Source organism: Sinocyclocheilus anshuiensis, unplaced genomic scaffold (genome assembly GCF_001515605.1).
Source record: "Sinocyclocheilus anshuiensis isolate Anshui unplaced genomic scaffold, SAMN03320099.WGS_v1.1 scaffold446, whole genome shotgun sequence".
Classification (NCBI taxonomy): domain Eukaryota; kingdom Metazoa; phylum Chordata; class Actinopteri; order Cypriniformes; family Cyprinidae; genus Sinocyclocheilus; species Sinocyclocheilus anshuiensis.
The window spans coordinates 3,995,752-4,023,676 of NW_015544247.1; the positions used below are offsets into that span (position 1 = coordinate 3,995,752).

General features: G+C 38.0%; 2 protein-coding genes across 3 annotated transcripts in view; one reads left to right on the forward strand and one right to left on the reverse strand.

Annotated features, from left to right (window-relative positions):
- The first annotated feature begins 1,085 nt into the window (after positions 1-1,085).
- Positions 1,086-16,734, forward strand: LOC107697786 (ras and Rab interactor 3-like). Its single transcript, XM_016498648.1, has 10 exons — positions 1,086-1,372; positions 2,660-3,320; positions 4,179-4,293; positions 5,026-5,098; positions 5,208-5,299; positions 6,144-7,577; positions 8,826-9,134; positions 14,257-14,388; positions 15,281-15,444; positions 15,532-16,734. The coding sequence occupies exons 2-10, from the start codon at positions 2,721-2,723 to the stop codon at positions 15,856-15,858; spliced, it is 3,246 nt and encodes a 1,081-aa protein (XP_016354134.1). The 5' UTR covers positions 1,086-1,372; positions 2,660-2,720; the 3' UTR covers positions 15,859-16,734.
- An 8,241-nt stretch (positions 16,735-24,975) lies between these two features.
- LOC107697696 (transmembrane protein 121) overlaps positions 24,976-27,925 on the reverse strand; it is a 30,605-nt gene continuing 27,655 nt past the window's right edge. For both annotated transcript variants that reach the window (XM_016498492.1, XM_016498493.1), the window contains one exon: positions 24,976-26,890. In XM_016498492.1, the coding sequence (XP_016353978.1) occupies positions 25,485-26,435 (951 nt within the window). In that variant the 5' untranslated portion in view covers positions 26,436-26,890 and the 3' untranslated portion in view covers positions 24,976-25,484. The remainder of the gene's footprint in view (positions 26,891-27,925) is intronic.

A 27,925-nucleotide genomic window follows, 5' to 3' on the forward strand; every position in this document is an offset into this window, starting at 1 on the left:
AGATTTCACGGTAGTCATCACTTGAGCTGAATCCAGAACAGTGCCGCCATTTCAACTCCCTCCCACCCCAAGAATACACCTTTTTCTTGTTTGCACGACTCATTAAGGGTTTTAAAGCAACACATCTACTCTATAACCCAGTTATCAAGTGACAATCACTCCGTTACCACAATGATATAAAGATGCTTCACTATGGTGAGAGATAGAGAAGATCTCATCTACAAACCTGACACTTGAGGCGTTTGGGTCAAGACGACGATTGTGACTTTTCTTTGAGATCACTCACTTGTGGAAGTCACACCTCGCTGACAGGAAGCATCTGCTGGCAAGCTCACAGGTTTGCAGTACCCTTGTGAAGTACTTACAAACAAGCCTAGACCAATAAACAAATTGATTTGTCATGCAAAACATCAGACTTCTACAAAAATATTTTTATTTTCATAGCACACGATCTGAACTTATTTTTTCATAGTATTATCTTGGTGAATTAACATACACATTCTTCACGGTTTTGAAAGCTCTTCAAATTAGAGTCAGCTTGCCTGCAAATGCAAACAGAACCCTTTAAAAGTGCATTACACTTGGCAGCATCACAAATATGTTCCTTCTTTCTGAAGGCTCTCAAACAGGCTGTGTAATGTTAATGTTCTACATCAATGTGCGCTCTTTGCAAATATTATGGATCCAATGATTAGGAGCATCAAAAAGGGTGGGGTGGATGGCATGCCATTCGCTCCTAACAGTAAAACTAACCATATGTTGGACTGCAGACCTTATGGAACTTTTTTGGAGTTCCTGAACATCTGGAGTTGTTTAACTTCAGACACTTTCAGACTCTATGGGGGAGGAGGGGGGAAGTTCAGTATTCACAGCTCTGTTTCTGGAGTAAACACATCTGCAGACATTGTTTATGCTGCATTCAATATGAACGCGAGACAGAGATGATGAGAAGCAGAGAGTGTAGTCTGTTAGTGTGTAAGGTTTATTTAGCTCAACCGTGTGTGCGTGAGAGAGTGTAGGGGGTGGTAAGGGGTTGGCTGACCACCCTGGACAGCCCCTTCCTGACTACATCGCTGACAGGAAGTACAGAAAGAAAAGGAGAAAAAGAGACGTGAACTTTTCTGTTTCTCCTTTTTGGGTTTTCTGCATTTTTTACGATTTCGCCCACCCTCATCTGCAAAAAGAATACATCATTAGGAAAACGCACCAAAGAGAAAAACACAAAGCGTGAAGCAAGAATATGGAGGACACCTTTTGCGGTGTTCTGGGGAATTTTATGAGGGATTATTTGTGACGCCAAGGAAGAATGTTGAGCGTGAGGAGTGAATGATGAAAACAGCTGTTGGGACTCAGAACACGGAGCATCCTGAGAGTAAGTAGGCAGATACACAAACATCCTCTCAATATATAAACACAATGTAGCTGTCTTAGCAAATTTGCCCTCATTGAGCAGAAAAGGTATTTGTTAAATCATGAAATTATGGTCACTTTTTGGAAGAGTTTCACTACAAGGCTGGATGAACAGCAGTATCTGGAAAGCTGGAAGTCTTTACTTTTATACTTTTAAAAAAAGATAAATCAATATAAATTGCAGAAATGTAATATTAGTGAATGATTATCAGGGGTCCAAATGTAAAAGCCTAATAACCGTTCATTAAAGAAATCCATTTTACTAGGCCACTAATTGGAATATGTGGGAGGGACGACTCTGATCCAGATCTGTTTCTTTTCAAATACACTTAAAATATGCAATGGGTTTATATATTTGAAGTGCTTTTAAAACATAAATGTAAAATATGTCTGCTTACCAACAACTCTTTAGGTAAATATTTAAAATATTATTTAATATATTAATATATTATATATATTAATATTTTTATATACAATGTTATTTTAAAAATGTTCAATCAAATATGTAAATATATATTTTTTAAAAACATACTTATCTATCGCACTGTGCTTGTCTCTATATCTCTGTCTCGCTTTGTCAGGTCTACTACCTGTTTTATTTAATAGATATTATCACTTTATTGCGTTTGCAGAGATTGGACATTAATGAAAAGGCAAAATAAATCAACTAGTCCTTGACAAATACAGCAATGTTAATATACTGACTTCATTTATGAGTTCTCAAGTTCATATGCAGTAAGCAAACTATAAATATTGATAGGTTTGGCTCACTGCCTAAAATGGTAAGGCTTGGGCATGAGCTCAAGCTATACATTTCCATGAAGAATATGTTATGTGATATCACAGTACAACAATAGAGCAAAGGAGAGATTTTTGCAGGATCTGGAAGAGGGAAACATCCTGGTAGCCGGAAAAAGGAAGAATGGAAGAGAGCAACAGCTTAGCCGAGAGAACAGAGAGAACAAAAACACTGCTATGATACACAAGGCTTATTTCATCTTCACATGAACATGCTGACACATTCTCTGTTGCACAACTTAGCCGTATTGGCACATTTATTATGATCATATGACATTCTGCATTGACCTCATGTTTTAAAGGGAAAGAAAAAAAAATCGACATAGGCAGAGACTTCTGTTTTTTCTTTTATGTTGCAGTGGTTATCTGACAAGTCATTCTTGAGTTGCAATGTGTTCATATTCAATTTTGTTATACTGAAATCTTTGTATGATCTTTCTTATGTCTGCAGGGTGATCTAAAAAACATTCTTCGGATTCTTCTGAAAGTTCTCTTTGTCCTCATTATGCACTATGCTCTCCCCTGGCCCTTCCACAGCACCTTCAGGCATCTCCAATCCCTCTTCCCCAACAATATATTCACCCATTCAGGCATCATTCCATCCACAAACCTCTCCTCTTCCTCTAAGTCCTCCGTCTTCCTTGACTTCTACATCGACCTTCCCATTGGTTGATATCTCTGACAACCCATCCCCTGACCCAGCCTCCCATCCGCTTCCTGCTTCACCCTCAATCTCACGTGTACAACCTTCCTCACCTCAACTTAACTCCAAACCATCCCCACCTCCTCCCCAGAAACCCATGTCTCCTCAGGTCCCAAAGCCACCCCTCCCAGCACAACTCCCCGCTGCTCTTCCTAAGAGCTCCTCCACTGCTCTGCCTAGACCACCTCCACCTCCTGGAGTTAGACCCTCATCTCCACCTCAACCCAGACCACCTCCACCGGTAGTCACAAAACCACCAGTCCCTACATCTCCAGTTAGCAAATCCAATAAACCTATTCCTACTGGTATCAGCAGCCTGGAGAAACTGATTAAGACGTGTCCAGTGTGGCTTCAACTGGGAATGAAGCAGGACAGAGCCATGCATATACTGAGCAAGGAGTTTCCTGGGGTGAGAAGTTCATGCTGTTTTATTATTTATTTAACAGGCAATCAAATACATTTTTTAACCATTGTGCCATGCCTGAATGCCTTTTCAGCATCTTGCAAGAGAATACATTGTTTTAAACCACATTTTTTAAGATGTTGCATCAAGTTCAAACAAATTCAACTTCAAACTTTGGAAAAGTCCAAAACAGTGGAGCAGTCAGAAGAAGTGTGGAAAAGGCAAGGGAGCAAGGGGGATGTCTCAATCACGAAATCCTTCCAGTGCACTGAAACGTTCTCTCCCTGAAAAATCCCACAATGCACCGCAAAAACTAGGGAGCATCGGAGTTCACTATGCTCCCTTACCAGAAATAACGTCACATTTCTGAAGCATAAAACATAAATCACACGAGCCAACTCGATAAATATAATGACACGCTATAGAATATTTAAAAGACAAACCATTTTTTTCAACATAATCAACATAAACGCACATCACTAGACAGGTAATGAACATATTTATTTAACATTTAACTTTTTCTATTTCCAAAGACCTTAGATCAATATGATGCACTTGTATCACTATGAATGTAAAAAAGGTCAACATGCTAAACTGCATGTACGCATTGTCTGGTCCAGCCTGAGTTTTGTTAGCAGTTTTTGAGATTTTCAGGATTTTCCCATTCAAGTAGACAGACCTTAGTCTTGGATGCCTGAAAAATAGCTGGAGGTGTTGCCGCCGAGCGAACAGACTTTTCTCGAAAGAGACTTGTGTGTGAACATACCCTTACAAGTTCATCTTAATGTTATTAATTACCCTGATATGATTCCATTTACACCGTAGTACTGCTGAACTGATTGTGTCAGTTGTTTGATTTTGCAGATCTTTTTAATCAGGAGGGATGCAAGTCAAAAAACGATGATACTGGCAGTACGCCTTCCCGACCAGCTGGGGGAGACTCATGTCAAAGAACTGCCTATAAAGGAAGAAAAGACCTGTGAGTTATTTTGCATTGAGAAATGAGTGTTCTTGATTTAGGAAAATTTATGCGTAGAATGCCTTTATGCAGGAGACAAACCCACACACAAACACATTTGCATACAGACCTAAACACATCCACACAGACAGGCCCACGCACAAACTAATTTGCATACATACCTGATCACATCCGCATAGATGTTTTTAGAGTGAGTATAGAGATATAAACAGACCTGAAAGGGTATTGCAGGGGCTTGGTGGTGGGGGTTGTAGAGACTGTGGGCCACAGGTTTCCTGTACCTAGCCCTGCATTGCAGTTACAGGATGTCCTGCACTGGCCTCTATAGCTTCATTTCCTGGTGTCTCTGAGTGTGTGTGTGCGTGAGTGCATACATGTGGTCATTTTAACAATCTTTACAAAGCAGTCTTGTCTTTTTTGTCCAGCTGTTACAAAGCTGAAAAGTTGTTTAAGCTTTTTTTTGTCAGAAATAAACTCTGTAAGTGAATGGCGGTCAGTTTGACATGTTTATTTACACATTGCTATTCATCATTATCCCCCTTCCCACCCTTACAGAAATTCACCAGCGAGTAGTTTCTATTTTAGTGTTTCTGCGTCACCAGGAAATAAGTCACACAAACAAACATCATAAACTAGTGCCACCAATAAATTGAAGTATTATTTCTGAAAGGTAACAACGGGGACTGGATGTGTGCCTAGCGTTAACACTTCTGTTTCTTTCATTTGCTGCAGTGCTATACCTTGAAGGGTCTGTGCTGGTGTTTGAGAACATTTTTAAACTCATTGCTTTCTACTGTGTTAGCCGGTAAGATAAAACACAAATCACAAACCTCCATGCATACGTATTTTGCTTGATTTAATTTTTTCACAATACACTCACACTTTTTATTTTATTTTTTTATTTTTTTACTCAGCGACATCCTTCCTTTTCCCCTGAAGTTACCTCAGGTCATTCAAAAGGTAGCTAAATATGAGGACATGGAGGTGATCTCTTCTCTAGGATCAGGTAAGACAGATCAATAGATTCATTTTAGTTTGGGTTAAGTTGCACTCATGTCTGTAGACATACACTTTCTGAACTGTTTTCAGGATAAATCTATGGTAAATATAGTAAAATGTGTTAAACAGATCTCTTATTCAGTAGCAGCCCTGACTTACATGCTGCCCTAGGCGAGAGGGGTGGGCAGAACAGATAGCGGGTACAATACCATGAAAATGCTGCAGTTGACTGAACGTTTCATTATGTACATGTATAAGTGTCCCATACCACCCCAGCGACTATTTAAAACGAATGTGCAAGGGACAGAGCATGTGTAGGATGTGTTCCAATTTTGGTGGACTCTGCTGAACTCGGTGTTCACCTTCTTGTGTGGGCCTGCTCATACTATTGTAAAATTGTTCCAATAGCAATGAACCATGATTAGTCTAATTAATACCAAGAACAAAAAAAAAATCATTTCAGATCATGTGATCTCAATATGTCACCTCCTACTCAAAACAACCTACTTGATGTAAAATAAAAAAGCTTTTATTAGGTTACTAAGATGACTCATTCTCATTTGAGATGGTTTTTCAAACCACTATTGAGATCTTTTCATGTAAAACGTCTTTCAATGAGGAAAAAAATTGTTCCCATATTAGTGTTATATCTTAATATTACAAAATTTCTATGATAATCCATAGGAAGTGCTGAACAAAGGTAATGGTACCAAGGGAAATGCTGTAACTAAAGCTAAGTGATACATTCTGAAGGCATTTCCAGGCAATCTGAATGATGAAATAATGCTGACATATTTCATAGCTTAATTTAGCAGTGTGCTAACGTGAACACATTTCTCATGCCAACACAGAGTTCTGGAACTCAGCTCTGAATAGTCATGAGGAAGTGGAAAACGTTGCTGGTAGTTGTGGTGCTCCGGATAGGCAGGGGCAAAGCAGCTCCTGTGAAATCCAGATTTCCATCGGCAGTGACCGGCTTTGGTATGTCAACCCAATTTTCATTGAGGAATGCAGCAACAGCTTGCCGTCCACCTCTTCTGCCCCTGTTTTGAGGACCCAGAGTCTCAACACACCAATCCAGGCTCCGCCCAAATACAAAAGGCCGCCACCCCTACGTCCTCGTCCTCCCAGTGCACCTGATTGTTCTCAAAACTATGCATTAGCCAAGCCATCAAAAGGGGAGTTCAAGGCAGTTCTCAGTTCTCCTCCCCCTTCAGTCCAGAAAAGGGAAGGAAGTGACTGTGAGCGTGCAGACAGAGAACAAGAGAGACAGGGAACTCCTGCCCCAAGCACTGAACGTGAAAAGCCAGCTGTCTTACAACTAACTCGGGGCAAAGAAGGAAAACAGCTTTCTAATACATCTTCACATCGAGTTCCTCCAATACCAATCCGACGGAGGCTCTCTGAAAAGCAAGCTTCAGAGGAACCAACGCAGCAGGAAGTCCACACCAGCACCTCCACAGAAGCAAAGGACAATATTCCGCAAGTCCCGGTAGCATCCCTCATTTGTCTAGATGACAGAATGGAAGAAAGGGACAAGCCTATGGACCCAGAGACTCAGCAACTTGAGGAAGTGCCAGTGGAAGAGTCTAAGGTAACAAATGGAGTTCCAGTGGTGACTCTAGAGGTAGCACCTCAACCAAAGAGGCCTAATGCTCCAGTGGCACCTCCCAGGAAGAAAAGATTATCTCAGAATCTGACCGGACAAGTCTCCCAAAGCTTTGTAAACTCACTCACGCCAATTCCTCAAGAGTCCACTTCCACTTTTCCTTTAAACTCAAGCAGCCCCAGTCCCATCCGCCACTCGCTCTGCATCGATGCCGGTCATCCCAAAGTCTCGGATGTTTCTCTATACTCTCCTGATGGTGGAGCTCCACCAGACCATGACTCTTACTCAACCAGCAGCACAGAGGAGGAGGTGGATACCAATGCGGCAACAGGTACTGTCATCAAGAGGACCCCAACAATTATGTTAGACCGCGCCAAACAACGACTGTCAATGGTGTCTATGGCAAACCTCTCGAATGTCCTCACAGGCTTCATGAACGCAGACCGTAAGTTGCAGAAGCGCATTGTTGAACTGTCTCGGGATGGAAACACATACTTTGGGAACCTTGTAAAAGATTATCGAGCTTTCACTTTGGACACCATGCGGAAACACACCTCCAGCACAGAGATGCTCCAAGAAATCAGGCAGATAATAACCCAACTGAAAAGCTATCTGATCCAGAGTGCAGAGCTACAAAATCTTCAGGAAGCCGCTGGATACTCTGAGGAGAAACTGGGTAATTAACCTCTGCATTATATTTACTGTCAAAACGGCTTTTTTCAGTATCTAAACAATTTGTGAAAATGTTCAGATGTTCAGCTTCTGATGAGAGTATGTTTCCAAGCAAATTTAATTTAAGCAAAAATTAAGATTATCCCCAAAACAATGTGCGAATAAAGCACCGTTTCCATTCTATGTGTTCTAGAGAACAAAACCATAGATTCTGGGAAAACATAATAATAATAATAATAATAATAATAATAATAATATATAATAATAATGGAAGTTGTAGCCAGCGGGGAAGCCACTGTGCCTCTTTTATTAAATATACTAAATTATTTGCCATATAAAGTGAAGCCAAAATGCTTCAATGAAATTCCTGTTTTGCTAGATATTGCCATAAGCTGTCTTATATCTGGGATCAACAGTGTGTCAGGGCGGAACTATGACATAATCATAACCAATTATTCAAAGGCAAAATAGCATATTTGACCAAATAAAAACACAAACAAGCATATACATTTTTAATGTGCATTTTAGAAGTTTTATTTACATCTTAGTGTATCCAATACAGATGTTTTTATCCTAATATTTGCATAAAAATGTGAGAACAGAGCTCATCTAGTGTCTGTTTTGTATTGATGATGTAATTACTTTGCAGTGCTAGAATTATCCAAGCAAAGCACCATTCAAACAGAAGATTGTTGCCATCATCTTATATATTAAGCTTTAATAGACCATCTGTAAAGACTGTGCTTCTCTCTGTTTTGCTGCTCAGTCCCTACAAAAAACCTAATGAAGTAACAAGACCAGACTAGACCAAGATAACCTTTTATTTTCTATTCAATGCTCAGAGAGAAAGACCGGGATCTTCTAGCATTTCTAACTTCCATAGTGTTTGTGGTGCATTATGAAGAAAGTTTCATATTTTCCCCTGAGGAAAATGAACACTCTCGCATACACTGAGACACAATATATGTTTGCTGATTTTCCTTCTCTGTAGCACCAGAGTATTAAAAATGTATTAATGTCTTAGTAAGACTTTCACAGTGATATAGGCATATAATATTTGAAGCCATATCCTGTATATGATATTATATCCATATAATGTATAAAGAATTATATATATATATATATATATATATATATATATGTGTGTCTTGGAGACTGTATGGAATTTCTCTTATGTTTATGCATTAATTACACACAAACATTTTTTTCAGTTGCTTATGGTGTACCTGATAACTGTTTTCCCCCTCTTCAGAGATGATTATCGAAGCAGCCTTATGTAAAAGTGTCCTGAAACCCTTACGAGAGTCTGTGTATAACGGACTGAGGGATATCCACTCCCGTGCAGGAAATTTGAAGAAACTAAAAGAAAACCAGCAAGTGGTTCAGGGGACGACCACCACAGACCTGGGGGTCACCACCAGTGTTCCTGAAACGGCCGTTATGGAGAAAATTCAAACAAAGCTGGGGAACCTGCACCAAGAATATTCACCTCAGAAGAAGATCGACCTGCTCCTCAAGACCTGCAAAATCATCTATGAATCTATGTCTGTAGGCTGTCCAGGTGGGTTTCTTTTGGAATATTGTGAATTAAAGACCCTGATGAATGTACGGTTGATCCTATACTTATGATGCATATATAGGTAATTAGGTGTCTATACACTCTAAAAAATGCTGGGTTGTTTCAACCCAATGTTGGGTCAAATATGGACTAACCCAAGTGTATAGGTAAGTTTTTAATATTTTTAGAAAGTAATTTATGAAGCCACTTTAATTGTTATATTACAATCCTGCCACATTCAAAAAGCTTATTTTTTGTAACTAAAAAGCCGGACAATGTCACTGCTTAATACCTATAAGTATTGTGATTTATGTCTTTACTTGGATTTCATTAACTAGCTGCGTAACAAGAACATGACCAATTTAAGTTTATAGGACAACTAAACTATCAATTTAAACAAAAATTTACCGATAACGACTTTGTGGTGGCGTTCATGTGCATTCAACTCGTAAATACGATCTATCCGACATGACTTGAACGCACCATAAGAGCATGTCACGCAACTCGTCCATTTTGGTATCTGCCTTAACTGGCTGCTTCTATACCAAGTGATGGATGAATGTGTGCTAAAATAACAGAAATTTCACATTTTTTTAATTTCACGACCCACCTTTGGGTTGCAACACATCAGTTAAGAACCACTGATCTACTATATTTCTTTTTTATCCTTCCATGCACACTATTCTTGTTTCAGTGCTTTCTTTAATAGGTATTCATGAACACTGAGATTAGGCCAGACAAGCAATGCTTGCAGATTCTGAGCTATTATTCAAGTGTTATTCAAAGAATTATTCACCCCAAAGAACAGTCACCAATGAGATCCATTTCCTCTATTACAACTTCCAAACCGCAATCTTAAAGGGATAGTTCACCCAAAAATGAAAATTTGAAGTTTATCTGCTTACCCCCAGGGTATCCAAGATGTAGGTGAGTGTATAGGTAAATTTAGCAACTTTTGGAAAGTTATATCTGTAGTTATATAATAAATAATATATCTAGTTATAGCTATACATCTAATGCTTTTGGGAACTGTAGCTCAGATCATTACTCATCAGTTCCAGAGAATATGGAGGATAGAGCACAACCTCTGAATAGAAAGGGACAGAAAACACATAACCGATGTTTCTCTACACAGCCCAAACTCCGCCTTTTCCTCCTCACCCCAAAATTAGTCCTGATTTCATCAAAGCAGTCATTAGCGCCTCCAAATAAGGAAGCGCTACAGCTGCAAAAGACAGTGTTTGTGCAGAGAGCTGTTTACAGAACTGGACATGCATAGTATTTATCATAATATTAACTTTTAAAACTCTTGTCTATATTATTCTGCATGCAGAATAACAAAGTAAGACCATCACTGACCTGTTCTGAAAGGCTTTTTTTTTTTTTAGTTCTGCAAACCAAGCACTTCACTCACTATGAAGTGATAGAGTTACAATTTGTCAGGCTTTTTGTATTATCAGCAGTAAATTTTAACCAAAATTTGAACTAAACTTCAAAAAGTGATCACTTTTTTTGTGTGTGAAATTGCAGGAGATTCACATTCATATGTTTAAAGCTTTAATTGACACTGACCAGCATATCTATTTTAGTTAAAATCATGCAATTCCTGTCGCTTTCTTCAAAGTCATGACACATTGTTTCAGTCACAATAAGTTAAAGAATTTGTAGAAATACTTGTTGTGGATAGTTTTTGTCATATAATACTGTTTTTGTCATACAGTTCTCTAAAATTACATGTGCAATTCACAATTCATTGGATCTGAGAGAGCATCTAATATTTAAACATTACTATGAAACTGTTTGAAATTTAGAATGGGGATTTTTGTTGTTGTTGTTGGACCTGCAGGACTTTGTTTTCAGAACATTTTTCTCATTTATACAGTACATTCTCTGTCATTTTGTCATTATGTGATTCAGGCACAGTTTTCTAGGCTTAAGATGAAAGTGAAAAGTATGTGTTATTACAGTGGTTTCCACCTGGCTTCAGGATCAAGATTTTACACTGGACATCAAGTGCTGGCCCAATAAGACTGAAAATAAAAATCCTAAAACCTAAATAATATTCAACAACTGAATTTATTAATAGTATCATGAATTGTTTAGGCCTACTATTATGCAAAATTATTGTTACATAAAAAAAACATTTTGCAAATACATACATTTTAAATAGAATTTTTTATTTGAATAATTTAATTTTAATGGTTTTCAATGGTTAATAATTCACGGCACAAAACACAGTGGGCCTCATTTATCAATCTAACGTAGAAACGAGCGCAGATACGTGCGCACAAATCAACTTACGACAGACTTCTCGTGTGATTCATGAAACATTCGTATGCCGCCAATCTCATCGTACGAATGATCGCACATTGAATAAATAATAAATGTGGCGGCGAGTCAAAAAAACATACACAAACAAAACCAAATTAAACCCTGAGGCTGACCGCAATGTCTGAACTGTCCTGAGCGCGTTCGCGTCTTCATCTTCTTTTTGCTTTATGGCAGATCGCAGACTTATAAGTGCATTACCACCACCTATCTCTCAAATGGACCATTGAAGTACATTCTCTGTCATTTTGTCATTATGTGATTCAGGCACAGTTTTCTAGGCTTAAGATGAAAGTGAAAAGTATGTGTTATTACAGTGGTTTCCACCTGGCTTCAGGATCAAGATTTTACACTGGACATCAAGTGCTGGCCCAATAAGACTGAAAATAAAAATCCTAAAACCTAAATAATATTCAACAACTGAATTTATTAATAGTATCATGAATTGTTTAGGCCTACTATTATGCAAAATTATTGTTACATAAAAAAAACATTTTGCAAATACATACATTTTAAATAGAATTTTTTATTTGAATAATTTAATTTTAATGGTTTTCAATGGTTAATAATTCACGGCACAAAACACAGTGGGCCTCATTTATCAATCTAACGTAGAAACGAGCGCAGATACGTGCGCACAAATCAACTTACGACAGACTTCTCGTGTGATTCATGAAACATTCGTATTGACATTCTATCTACAATCTCAATTAGGAGTGTCAATGGTCCATTTTCATTAAATCTTTTTAATCTACCAATTAAACTTAAGTTGAACTCAACTACAGATATGTCCAATGGGTTTACAGATTTGTCGACTGTGTAACCCTTGTAAGTTAAGATAGAAATTTTGGTTCTAGTTGTCATTGCTCTCCTTTTGTTGATTTTATTATCTTAAATTAACCTTACTTTATTACACTGCAGGTGCTATTTGTCTGTGGACGTGCGCACAAATCAACTTACGACAGACTTCTCGTGTGATTCATGAAACATTCGTATGCCGCCAATCTCATCGTACGAATGATCGCACATTGAATAAATAATAAATGTGGCGGCAGAAAACAATCGTCATTTGAATATCACGCCTTTATTACACTGCAGGTGCTATTTTTGGATCCATAATAAAAGGACTAGGTTTCCTGTGGGAATGTAATACTGAAGTAATGAGATGTACATCTAATGGGACAATTAACTTGCACAGAAAAGATTAAAATGCAAGGCATTGCAATGCAATTTTGTTTTAACGTGAACAGGTATCGCAACTGTGCAACTGAGCTGTTCAGCTTTTTGAGCCATCCCTTGTTTTAAGAATAATGGATTTAATTTCTGAGCAAAATAGAGTCTGTGGTTAATATTGCTGAGACTTTTGTTTTACAACATTGCACACAAATGTGAATTTTGAAACAGTTGTGCAATTTAAAATCACAAGTTGATGACATTAACTATGGACTACAACTAACACAAGGACTAGAATCTGTGTGCTTAAAAACATGAAAATCTCTTCAGTTAACGTAAGCCACAGACCGTATTTTACTCTGAAATCAACAACTTTCCCCACACTCTACAACAAATATTTTAAATGTAATGGTATTCAGAACAGAAGAAGAATGAAAAATTTTCCTTTTGTTAATCTGTTAATTATATAATAGCCTATTATATATTTTGTGTTATCCTATTTATTTTATTGCTTTTATAGATTTAATATCTAGTTTTCTCCTTTCACAGAAGCGCTGCAGGTGCATGCTGCGACGATTGAATCCTCATGGTCTTGCTATTCGCGCATATAAATCTAAAGCCACATTGCACACAAATGTGAATTTTGAAACAGTTGTGCAATTTAAAATCACAAGTTGATGACATTAACTATGGACTACAACTAACACAAGGACTAGAATCTGTGTGCTTAAAAACATGAAAATCTCTTCAGTTAACGTAAGCCACAGACCGTATTTTACTCTGAAATCAACAACTGCTCCTCTAAAAACCCATTAAAAAATTCCTGAGGGATCCAAGGGTGAATTAGCTTTCCAGTTTGGCCAACAAATTGACAGCTGTTTTATTTACAGTCTACTTCACTGAACCGGAAACATAGACTAACAGCGACAGGTACAGGCTGAATTTGCTACAGACTTCATCTTTCATATTCACAGCTGCAGTGTTGTTTTTTAATATTTAAATGAGCCAGATGTTTGTGGTTGATTATATTTGATAAGTAATGGACATGGGCATACAAGCCAGTTTTTACATCCAACATATGTTTTTGTATTCGTCTAAAAGATTCATTGTCGAATGTCCAAATTTAAGCATTAAAAGACTGAAGTTTTAAAATGATTTGGCCCTATTGCTCATACAGCATAATGTCAGTCTTGTGACACTTATAGTATGCAGCACAGCTCTCTCAGCATATTCTGAATTGTATTGTATTGGCGGGAGTCCAGACGCAGTCCAGGGTGCATTTCTGTCCAGCATATATTTCTTGTTCTACATACCAATAAAATACAGGGAGTGCAAATGACTAAACAGGAATCAGTGAAGTGTTGCAATGAGTGCGTTCGGGAATGAGAAAATGTGTCCTGTTAGTGGTCAGCACATCGATCTGTCCCCTGTAGCAGCATTATCCACAATGCAGATTTTATTCTCAAAGCAATGGATTGCCACGTACTGTACGAGTAAATTCCACTCATATTTAGAAATCACTTGTTCTGAGCTTGTTGTATTATTGATGTGATATGAATGATTTAATGTTTTGGTATTTTATTAATGAATGTATTTTGATTATTTCCTGATTGTTATGTAACAGGAAAGGCTCACGGGGCTGATGATTTCCTGCCCGTGCTGATGTACGTCTTGGCTCGCTGTAACATCAGCGCTCTGCTGCTGGATGTGGAGTACATGATGGAGCTAATGGATCCAGCACTGCAGCTTGGAGAGGGTGAGGACACACACATACACACACACACACACACACACACACACACACACATCCACCCACCCAAGCAATATAGTGAACGTACAAGAACCCATAGTCACTGTGATCATGTAAATAATGGATAGATTGCTTATTGGTAATCATGAACATTTTCACTACCTCTCAAAAGATGCATTGTATTAACAAGCATTATGTGGTGGATATGACGATGAGGAAATAACATTTTAAGATTTTTGGAATAAAATGCCTGACTCATTTATTTCCTAAGGATAATTTGACATAGTACTTAATGTAAAAAATGATTTTTACAAAGTTGTAAATAAAACAAAGATTATTGAAGTACGTTTTACAAGAATTTCAGTCTTTCTACTTCAAAAATTTGTTTAATTCAATGTATTGCTTGCGGTTTCTTTATAATTACGATAATTGAGTGAAAATTGTTTCTACATAATTTTTTAGTATAAATGCATAAAATGAAAATATTTTGCACTTTTTCCATAATTTAACCTACAACTTGATTGGAAATAATTATAATATTTTAAACAAGGGTGATATTTACTTATCTTATCATCTTATATGTTTCACTCTTTGTTTAGATTGTAAATGAGAGATCTCTCAATATGATCTATCATTTTATGAGAGATTTTCATATTTTAAGATTAAAAGTCTGGGTCTAGGATGAAAGTAAAACATTAAAATCAACAAATAATTAATAAAACAATAAATTTGTTAGTTTCAATAAAAATTAACCCCTAGGAGCAAAAAGTGTCTGAAGACACCAATAAATACATATTTTACAATGTTTATCATTTTAGTCACAAAGCAACACTGAACATCAGCTAGAATGGCAAAGTTACTGTTATAACCATTACAATACATATCTATATTCTTCTAGGTTCGTACTATCTCACCACCACTTATGGAGCTCTGGAGCATATCAAAAATTTTGATAAACAAGCTGTGAACAGACAGCTGAGTTTAGAGATCCAAGACTCCATCCATCGATGGGAGCGCCGCCGCACCCTAAACAAAGCCAGAGCATCACGCTCCTCTGTACAGGTATTATGACTGCCATAATGTCATAGAAAAGCATTGGCCAGTCAAGTGTGATTTTTTTTTCTTTATGTTGTTCTACCTTCCTGTCAGGACTTCATTAACGTGTCCTTCCTGGAGGCTGGATCCAACACCAAGACCTTGGGATTGCGTCCCAACACTACCGCTCAGGACCTGTGCAATCAGTGTGCGGAGAAGTTTGAGGTGCTGGATCCTGGGTCTTATTGCCTAAGCATGCTGGTGGACGGCCATTACAAGCCTTTGGCTCCCGAGGAGTTTCCTCTCACCATCAAATCCACTTTGCACCACAGTGAGCCATGCAAGGAATATTATTTCGTCTACCGCCACGGTCGCTGGCCAGAACAAGAGTCTGTGGATCAGACGCCATCTGCACCAGCTCCTGAAGAGAGTTTGATATGAACTAATGCGTTTGTATGTGTGTGTGTGTCAGTGATAGGTGGGTCTTTAGCAGAGGGTTTGAGCTGCTTGAATGGACAACTTTAATTTACGAAAGAATGTAAGTGATGCACAAGAATGTAAGCTGACATTATGATGCCTAACCACGTAGCAGAATGTGCTATTTGTCCAGGGAAATTATACGAATACAAAAACTGGCTTACAAGCTGGCTGGCATTTGCTTTAAAACATGCGCTTTGAAAGGACCAGGACTGGAATCCGAAATCTGTTTTTGAAAAGATCTAATATTTTTTTCTCCTAGAAAAGCCTCACATGAAGAGCCTGCATTATTAAAAATAAAAATAAATCATTTTTTGAAACTCAAGAATATCTGCACACACACACACAACAGACACATCTTTCACCTTAGTTAGCCTTTACTTGAGCAGATCTGTTATTCCCAAGCGTTATACAGTCCTTGAAAGTTTAATGATTTACAAATGAAACTTCATCTTTCCAACTATGGAAATCTTTTCACATCTCAGGGCTCAGCAGATTGTGACTCATACCCTGTTTCGGTGCTTATTTCTTCATTTATACGTTTCTTTAAGCAATGCATCTTTACAAACCTTGAACTGGTTATGCACCTGCATTGCTCTTCAATCATATACTGCCATACAGATATGCTCTCTGTGTTATATTTTATTCATATTTGATTCACTGTTGCTGCTTTTTATATCACAACATATACAATAGTTTAGGCATAAGCTCTGTCTTTTTAAGCAGCATGAATGCATATGTATCACACACATTGTGTAACTGTTCCAGTGAGCACAACACTTGTCAAACCAAAGATTGGTGTTATATTAAAAATATATTCTGGTAATAAATAAATTTTACATTATATATGGTGTGTGTTCATATGGAAATGGCAACTTTAATATGTCAGTTCCCTAAAAAAATACCACTTCAGATTCCCATAAAACACTTCCATCTCATCATTTGCATTATATATAATGTAATCTATATATACAATGAGTAAATTACAGCAATAGGCTAAGTCAAAAGAGTCGTGATTATTGGGTGTTCCTAACTAAACGAATCAAAGCAACACCAATAAGATAAAAGATGTCAGTGATCAATAAAATGGTAATCAGATTATTTATAACAGGCACTCATATAATCACTAATATAAAATTAAGTTCAAATGAAATTTAAGTGTGGTAACAGTCAGACAGTTTTCAGCTATTTTACAAAATGGCTCATCAAACTAGATTATGGAGCTGAAACTGTTGTATAAGAGTGAATTTAAGGGTCTTTACAACTACAGTAACTCTTAAAGCTGCTACCCTGAAAATCTAAATGTGATTCAGAACAACACTGCCCACAGACAGTTATTTAAAGAAACCCTCATATTAGTTAGTACAAGAGATTTAACAAGAACATCCATCTTGTTTGTGCATGAACAAAAATAAGAGGGGGTGTTTTACCTGTCAGATTTAAGAGAGAACCAAAGCTTTAGCTCCAGACTGACACGTGTGGGAAGGATATCTGTGCTTTTACAAACACTGGAATTCTGGGTATTGGAGCCTCTCTGGAGGCAGATAGGCTCAGCTCTGTTTATTGCACATCAATGATAGAGAAATACAGCAGGGTAAAAATGAGACTGTAATACACGAGATGATTGCAGAGGTGTATGATGTCATGCTGTTTTTCTTCGATGTGACAGTTTCATTAATGCATCCCTGAAATCCCTGATTACAGTGTCATTCCATGAAAATCACAGAGCGGTTTGTGTCTGATGGTGTACTAAACACAAAAATCTGCTATTTTAGAAGCTTAAACCTGATAATTCAAATTTAATTAGAATCCAGCTCTGTTAAAATATTATGTAATGCATTAATGGTGATTTTTAAAAGATTTGAAAGTAAAGTCTATGCATTTTCTATATAGCATATAGACTTTCTTCTTAAATGATGCCAACTTTCCTATTATGTTTTTTTTCCCCAGTCACACTAGATTAATCGCCAACAGAGAAGTGTCTTTTAAATGACATAAGAGGAAGTGACATCATGTGAGTTCTCAGGGGGAATTCCATTCGAAAGTGAGCAAGTGAACACTAGCTGTAAGGCATTATTGTCTCATATGGCTGTTTAGTACAGCCTACACAATTTAATCTGAATGTTGTCTTAACATAACACCAAAATTCATATTTATATCAGTTAAGATTACTGTGCAAATAGTGTTTGCATAAACATCGCATCTTTTAATTCAAATTTATTATATTATAATTTCGTGTGCGGTTTAAATTAGTTTAAATCCCACACAGCATCTCAAATAAATTACACCAATTTCATGAATGAATCCTACAAATGCACCACCCAGGATCACATGATCATGGCAAATTGCTTCCCTGAAGTGACCATAACACGTCCCAGCCGATTGCCTTTTAATGGGCGCTTCATGAAAGGGATTTATTTGCATAACATCACACCATATACATAATAGACAGTTTTAGACCTTTAGAAAGAACTATAGACCGGAAATTCATTTTGTCTCAAAGGGTCAAGGTTTGGCTGGTTAACATGGCCGCCATTAGCCTCATCTTGTAGATCTCATACATAATCTTGCAGTAAAAAAAAAAGCATCTTTCTGTGTTGGCTCTTGAATGCTAATGATAGAAAGGCTAATGTCATCACAACCTTGATAATGAGAAAAACTGGAGCCTTTTTTAATGTTCCACTGCCACGTTCCCCTCTCAGATGTTCAGATATTCATTTATATTCAGAACATATTAATTTTCATAGTTTTAGCTTGAGATAGCAGTGACTTCAAGTGCTAATTTTTCACTCCTAACGACATTTCTTGTCTCTGACATATTGTTTAAATCTCAAAGCAGTTTACTTTAAAAATCACCTCTCCGAAAAATGTCTCTCCAGAAGATCAACAGATGATCTTTAAGTAAAGTTTGAGATCTTTCACAGTTTGTGAGCACAAATCCCGAGGTTTAGATGAGGATATGAAACCAGGAGGTGAGGAAAAAAGAGAGAAGAGAGAGTGCTAGCTTGTGAAAAAGAAAAAAAAAAAACACTTATGACTCACAGTCGCGGTTAACAGTGGTAAAACTTGCAGATCTATGGATTACAACCAAAGTTGAGTGAAAAGTTTACCAAGCGCTTCAGATCATATTTTCAGCCTCTCGCCGCTGAATCCCTCGACCTCGTCTGCCTCACGCCCTGATTCTTTCCTTCGACGCTTTCATTCTTGTCCCTCCACTCATGTCCTCTATAATGACTGTCAGGACCTGCTCGTCTGAACCTTGCACTCACAACCGCTGCCCATTATTTTTAAATGAGACCTCGCTAAAGTCCGCTTCGGTAACAAGCCTTCCTGTGCTGAATGAAAATGAATTTTTTCGTTCGCCGGATGTCGCCTATAGATTGAATGAGTGCGTAATTAATGTTTATATTAAATAACAATGAAATATATAGGCTAGCTAATAAACATACACATTTCCATTAGAAAACAAGGTGTTCCTTATGTGTGAATTTTTTTTTTTATCTCACATGAGCGTTTTAGCAGTTGTCAGATTGTGTGGAGTGTTTCTGAATCCAAAGCCTACCTGTGGTTGCGTAAAATGCGACAAATTGTCTTGTGGGGGTTTCAGCGTGTTTGACAGGGCCTTTCAAATTTAATGAGAGTGACGTCTTGCTTGGCCTAGAATCCAAACGTGTGCATAGGCTACTTGAGGACGGCAAACACGTCACTTCAAATTCGGTTGAGGATCCTCATTACCGACCCTTATCTTGTAACTCATGATCCTATAGGTTACGCCCAGCGACAGGTAGGTCACGCGCTTGAGTCAAGGACATTATAGGCTACACCATAGTACGGAAAAGCTGGAACATGTAGTTTTGATCATGATTTTGTGATCATGTGGCACTTTCCAGATTTATCTTTTTTCCTTTTTTGAGACATCATTAGGTGCACTGACGTCCAAACAGTCGTCTTTTCTCCTCTGATTCTTTCCTCTATTTTAAGGCTCCATCCAAACAGGACAGTCAGGGGTGTGGCCTTCTCTGTTTCAGCTCTGTTTCCGTTTCAAGAGTGACACATGCCCTTTTATCTTTTCTGTTTCCCTCTACAACTTCTGACAAAAAGAGAGGTATATATAATCCCACACAAGCAAAGCCTGTATATATTCACACTGGCACCTGACAATGCACAACAGAGTTTGGGGTAGAGCTACAATCTGAGAAGTTGATAAAGCAATACATACGAAGAGGTGCCATAGGCAAATTCTCAACAATTAAATACCTACCTTGAGTGATAGACAGAAATATTAGACAATCACGAACCTCTTTGAGACATTGCATGGAAGATTTGCAAACTAGCTTGGAGTCACACAAGACTGATTGGATTTTTGACTCCAGACAAAGAACTTCACAGCAACACACAGCCAAGAGGAAGAGCTTCTCCACAAAGGTGCCATAAATTTTAATATTAATTTTACTATAATTGTAAATTATAATATATTGAAATAAAATGAATGCATAAATGTATATTAAAATATTGGTTATTATTAAACAATGCATGCTATATTTAATAATACTATTTTACTATTAACTAATTCTAAAATGTAATGTACTAAAATCATTTAAATATATTTGCATTTATATTGATTTTTACAAAAATTGGTTACAGAGACGTTTATAATTTAAGGTTTTTCTCTAGGAGGCTTTTGGGCATTTTAAAAGGACTAGATTATTTAAATATAATATTTATATTTATTTATTCATTAAAATGTTGTAGTTTTAAATGTTTTTGAAATATAATAGAGAACAGATAAAGCAGAATTGACATTAACATTTAATGATAAATCAACTGAACTGTCTTGTATTTTAAAAATATAAAAAGACAGTTATTAATATGTACCTTTTCAGTCTGTTCTAAAATACTGCTGTATAATGTAAGTGAAAGGGTGTGAATAATTTATATAGGTGTTTGAAATATACTTCTGATTGGCTGATGTATGAGTTTAATTTCAAAGTGGCCAGGACTCAGAACTATCTTCTAGCAATAGTCAGCATTCCTCATATTTCTCATATCTGAGTACATTACATTCAATATACATTTTGGATGTTGCGCATGTATCTTCTCTACTTCTCACAACAGTACAGAAATATTTGACTACTATTATGTCTTGGTCAACATATTCATCTGTAGATGGTGGCTTTACCCTTGCTTCTACGTCCTGCCCTATTTTTCTTAGTCCTGATGAGTGTGACACTGACAACATCTGCATTTCCCCAGCCTCAACTTCGACCTCTGCAAAGGTATAACTGCTCATTATATTATTATTGCTTTTGTTGTTATTCCTCATATTGAACAGCTATGTATCCCTTTGGTGAAAACTCACCAAACTTTGAATTCATGACGAGTCTGTAGTTAATTGCACTCTGTGTAATTATGGGATGGATGAGATGTGTGGTTACTTAGCAACTAGTTGTTAAATTTGCAATATTCAAAACATAAAACTCCATTTGAGCTATAGACAAAATTTTACATGGAAGTCTCTTTTTTTTTTTCTCTCACAGAGAACAAATTTGCCTTAAGTACCAGAGGTTCTGCTATGGAAACCTTAAAATATATATATATTTAATTTCTTGTTCATTAAAAGGATTTTTGTAGATATGATTTATAAGTTGGCAGCATTTAATAGATTATAGCAGGGGTGTCCAAACTCGGTCCTGGAGGGCCACTGTCCTGCAGAGTTTAGCTCCAACCCCAATTAAACAATTAAACTCTGCAGGACAGTGGCCCTCCAGGACCGAGTTTGGACACCCCTGGATTATAGGGTTCTATGAATAAAATCGCCAGACAGTTAATTCAACTCCAATTATGGGTGTAAAAATATATTTTTCAAGCAGCTGCTCTGTAAAAGAAAATTAAAAATCATGGTTTCACTGTCCATAGTTAAAATTTCATACACTTTTTTTACAGTAGCTTTCTATTATTCTCTAGACAAATTTCTGACACTTCTCTTTCTCCTAAACAGTAACTTGCCTGCTATTGGTCAAGAGGACTCCAAAGGTGAACAGTGGGAAGTTCTGTACCCCTCCATCTCACTCCGTGACTGGAGCATTCAGATGCTGACTGCCCCAGATTTTGGTGCAGCTAAGGCTGGGACAGAACAGCTGGTGGGAGATGATTGGCTTCCCCTCAGCCAGTCACAGATGGAGGAGGAGCTGGTGAAGGGCTGGCCGGGCAACTGGCCTTCACGAGTGGGTCACCAGCATAAGAGAAACATAGTGGTGGCAGACGACGCTGCATTTAGAGAGAAGAGTAAGCTTTTGACAGCAATGGAAAGACAGAAATGGCTCAATTCCTATATGCAGAAACTCTTAGTAGTTAATTCTAAGTAATTACAATGTTTATGTATTTGTATATATATAAAATATGTTGAAAAATATTACATTTCATGTAGGAGAAAAACACATTTGAGCATCACAGATAATGTAACCAAGTTAAAGGGTTAGTTCAACCAAAAATAAAAATTCTGTTATCTATACTCATGCATTTTAACCCCGTATGATTTTCTTTTCTGCCTGGGACACAAAAAGTGATATTTAGCACAATGTCCCACCTACTTTTTTTCCAACAAGAAAGTAAATCATATGGTTTTGAAATGAGATGATGGTAAGTAAATGATAAGAACTTTAATTTTTTGGGGTGATCTGTCCCTTTAAAAAACTCTTGACACAAATATTTAAAAAAATGTATGTAGATTAAGGTGTTTTCTCTCTCTTTTTTATGATCTTTGAAAAAAGAAAACGCATGATGTGTTTGTTGGTCTGATCATGATTTGAATAAACACCTGAAAACTATTTGTATGACTGAGGAATTTTCAAATGGTTTAATGAGATGCATGGAATATGAGCTGCCATAATAGATTTACACACTTTGTTTTTGTGTGCATTAGTTTTTTTTGTCAACAGTTTGTCAAATGCTTCTACATAAGACATATGTGACGCAATGTGAATACCATTTGACGTTCAAAGTCAGTTCTTCAGTGTATTAGATGATTAGTTTCAGTTCACATGTTGTAGAATAACATTATTAATTTACACAGCAAACTTAGAAGCTCTAAAATTTACAATCACTTAGTCAATAGAGTAACAGCTCTAAATGATTCAACAAGTGAGAGTCTGATTCAAACTGTTCACAAATGCTGTTTCGTTCAACATTTTGACTTATTAATAAAATGACTTCATATAAGTCATTGTTTGCGCTGTTTGCTTATGAGATGATATCTGATGAAACCATAAACGTAAAGCTTTCCAATCATGACGAGATATTAAATTATTGTAACACATTTTTTTCTTTTTGTCGACCCTTTTATTCCCCTTCTGGAGCCTTGTTGATATCACCCAATGATGCATAGCTACAAATTTTCAAGATGTCTACAAGATTTAGTATAATTTAAAACAGGTTAGAAAACACATTGGTAACAGGTTGCCTACATATTTGATAGCAGTGGATTACATTATCTGGATGAATAGATTTTTTGAGATGCTGTAAAGGTACCATGAAGTGAACCAAGCTGGTAAATTGAGCTGTGTGTCATAGGAGATAGGACCTCCCATGATGATATTAGTAATTTATCGCCAAGCCGAATTATGATGTGCTTAAAATGGAATTTTTAAAGTTCCGACAGCAGAAAATTAAATAGGGCCATGGTTAAATACACCCTCATGACCTCATTAGCCCCGAGCTAGCAGGCGATTAATCAACTGATTGGAGAGGCTTGAAGTATGAGGAAATCTCTGACGGCAGAGACTGTGACAGCTGAAACGCTGCTTCAGGTCATTTGCTGGAATTATTCAGTGTTTATTTCCTTTACCTTTCAAAATGGCTTTACAAAGGTCAAGTCTCGCAAGTAGCGCCAGGAGGAGTTGTTAAAAACTCTTCTCATGAATCCTGCGTGGATGGTTATGTATTCAGCCTCCAAGAGGTAATTTATAGGCTGTTTGTTGGGGATAATACATTTCAGCAGAAAGTGATTGACTCACACAGTTCAACATTTATCTCCAGGTGTCAAAAATGTCTACGTGTCAGTTCAGAAGTGCAGAGGAACAATTTATGGTTCTTATGGAAGGTACCAGCGTCTCTGTTAGGACTGAGAATTGTGTTATAGGAAATCTTCGTGGTGAGAAAGCCTATAGAAACTCTATAACGGTGAGATGGATGAGAGGGCTGAGGATCGCAGGAACTGTAATTTATCACTCCCTACAGCTGGCCTACATGGCAGCCAGAGCCAATCAGCAGTAGCCAAATTGCTTTCTGCACCCCATTCTCACCAAGTGGAACTGCGGCTCAAAGCTCATGTAGAATCACCCAGCCCTGGCGTTTCTCAGAGGTTCTGGCACAAGTGTTGTCTGGGTGTGGGAGTAAATGCTGTGTGTTTAATGTTTACCAGTTAGAATGACTTTGATTACTTTGACGTTCAGTGTTAGCTGGATCTGCATTGGCTGCTTTAAAAGGCATATTTCAGCTGTCAATGTCCATTACACCACAGTTTCAAGATTATGGAGGTTTTATTACATTTTGCAACATTTAAAATGTCACAGCTAAAAGAAAAGAAACAAGATACTAATAATAATTGTAATAATAATAATAATAAAATTATCTCCTTAAAAACAACTGGATTGTATATTAATTCATGTATTACCATCCAATATCATCTGTTTTTGAATGAACTCTCTTTCATTCTGTCTTCCGTTCTTTCTATACACACGTACAAAACTCATAAAGACTGAAAATTAATTTTGGCAAATGAAAAGTTTGTAGTTCCCATTTTAATCCCCAGGAAAAGAATCCTGTGAGAGTTGTTTCACTTTAAAACATGCTCACTTCTTAACACGCAAAAAAATCATTTTCATCTTCAATGAAATCTTACATAAATCTTCAAAAAATAATTTGAAGTTCACTTGAAGTTCACTTCTTGCCTCAGATCTGTTTACAGATTATGGTAGGAGGAGTGGACTGAATTTGGTATGCTTCTTTCTCATTTTTCGCTCATCAGCAAGCCTAGACTGGATTTCCTCACATTTTATGCACTTATTTTTTGGGGGAGGGATCTTCAAAATTGTATGAAATGCATTTAAACACGGTGATCTGAGAGTACTGGACTCTCATTTATAGCTGAAAGCATATTCAAACTAGCCAAAATATTTCATAAATTAACACACAAGGGGCAAGGCAACTTTGAACTTTGAAAACGACGAGCATTCAGATTCTACAGAAATCTGTGCGGATACCATGTGGAGAGCAATGAGAGCCACCATAACAGAAATCTCTTTAAAAAACATCCCATATCTATCACACATCACAAAACAGCTGCTTGAAATTACAAAATCTGGTTAAAATCAGGATTTTGTGAGCCACCATTTGTGCATCTGAGCATCAATGGCCTTTGAACACTCAGCTTAGATGAGTAGGACTTTAAAAATTCTTCAAAATAGTAATCTTAGGGCTGAACTCCTTGCTCAGTAGTAAAGGGACCAGAAGGACACTTCATCATGTCCCGGTCTGAACTCACTAATGTTGTCTTCTTTCCCCCTTAACACTAAAGTTTTTGTCAGCTCTGGTCACGTGTCAATGACCTCACGGGCCGGTGAGGGCTCTTCTGGGAGGGTGGTTGTGGCGTTTGGAAGAGTTTGATTGTGTGGCACAGAGTTCTGCTGTATCTCCATGGCAATCCCGACTGGGTCTTGCGGGGGGAACTCCTTAACTTGTCGCCGGTACTCCAGGAAGGTGCAGGCCTTAGTGGCAATGGCAACAACGTTCTTCCCTATGAAGATGGTCGAGACTCTGCTGTCTTGGAACAGCACCATGTTGACGCCTCTGATGAGGATGGTGACAATATTGATGGTCACCAAGCTGAGGACTGGGTAGAGCATCATCTTCTGAGGTGACACATGCTCACCCTGCACGCTGATCTCACTCAGAGAAACGCAAGGCAGGATAAGCAACAGGATGTAGCAGTAGAAGAACATCAGACCCTCGGCCCAGATGGGCAGACCTGTCCTTTGTGGCTCCCAAAGGTTAGCCTGGATGTCCAGGACATCCAGAAGGTCAAGTGCCACCCAAAAGAGTCTACCCCGCATGTCCTCCTTCTTCCGGAAGGTTCTTACATACTCCATACTGTCGAGCGCGACCAGGACGAGGTAGAGTCCAGGTACGCAAACTGATAGCAACAAAGTCAATGCCTTCCGAGCTACTGTCTCCAGACTTGTACGGTCAGCTTTGTAGTTCTGGAAGACAAAGTACAGCTTGATCTCCAGAACAAATATGTAGAGAAACCAGAGGATCATGGCGTAGCCACGCTTCGCAGTCCTCACCTCAGCACCAACCCACACCGCCACGTATCGCAGGACTATAAGAAAGCAAATATCTCCAACCAAGACGATAATGCAGACCCCAATTTTGCGTGGGCCCTGGTTCTGCTCCACAAGGTAGGCATCCATGAAGGCCATGCTGGTCATGATCACAATGGTGGTTAAACACACATGCCGCTTGTCAGGTGGTGGCAGAACCATGGTGCTGTCTGTTTATCAAAGTAAAAAAATTAACAAATCGTATCCTTCAACAATAGCAAGGTTAGTTCATGGTGTGCAAACTGTTGTCCATTGATGCTGGTGACTGAGGAGCCCGTTCAGCAAAGCTCCACACAGTCCAATGGTCGCTCTTTACCGCATTTCGAGCTTCACATGGCCTCCACACTAGTTTCGTTTGTCAATATCTCTTTGATTCGACGTGACCGTGATATATCTGTATGTTTATCTACTGCTGAGCCAGATTGTGTCGACTTCCTGACCTTACCGACATGGGCCTGCTTGTCTGTGTCAGCTGACCCATATAAACAGCATGGCTGGATTCTGTGCTGGTCTCTTGTCGCTGTCTCTTACTCCTGCATCGGAGCTGAGCCTACTGTCAATCGTGAAGACGGAATGGGTGGTCACAGCTCTCTTTCTGCTCTGCCGGCTTTGAGCACCTGTGAATTAAAGAAAGAAAAATTAGTTCTCTTCAGAGAATGTTTTTGACCTTGTTCCAGCTGATGAAGCTTTAAAACAAAACACTAGGGGTCACTGTGGTAATTTAGCACAATCAGATGTAACTAACCATCCCACGAGTCCTTGGGTTCATTTCACCTTCCTCTAAAGCCTTTTATGTTGACTAGGCTTTAGCTGTTTTGAAGGACACTGAATTTGTCATGTTTAAATATTCAAAAAAGGAATACTTTTTGTGTGTAAAAGTAAGCATTCAGTCACTTATAGTGCATAGAGCTGGTGAGCTGGTGCAATGTAGCCTGAATTATGATCTCAGGCTCTTTTTTTCCCTTACTTCATTCCTCAAGTTCTCACTTTTGAATACTTTAAAGGGGTCATATGATGCTATTTTAAAGATCATTATTTTGAGTATTTGGTGTAACAAAATATGTTGACATGCTTTAATGTTCAAAAAACACATTATTTTTCAAATACTGTAGATTATTGTAGTTCCTCTATGCCCCGCCTCTCTCAAACGCGTCGTTTTCTACAAAGCCCTTCCTTCCGACAAGCATGGTCTGCTCTGATTGGCCAGCTGACCCAGTGCATTGTGATTGGCCGAACACCACAGCATGCGTCGGAAATGTAACGCCCCTTTCCATAATCGTGAGCTTCAGCTTTCAACATAAATGTAAAGACAGTACATAATGTCCTTAGTTTTACCATCAGTTCAAGCCCGAAAGGGGAACAGAGTCGCGTGACAGACATAGTGATGATGCTCATATGTATTTGCAGTACACAAGCCGCGATTAAGAAAGCTGACTCCACTGTGATGTGATCCTGTCTCTCTCTCACGCACACACACAACGCGATACACTACACGGCGCAAAACTCCGCATTTGAACAGTCAGTAGCAAATACTTAAACTATTAAGAAAACATACTTACAGTAGCTGATTCAGAATAAGCGCCAGATTGTCATAGCAAAGTCGGAATTGACCCTTTTTTTTTTTAGAAATAGCCTTTGCACAGCCAGCCTTG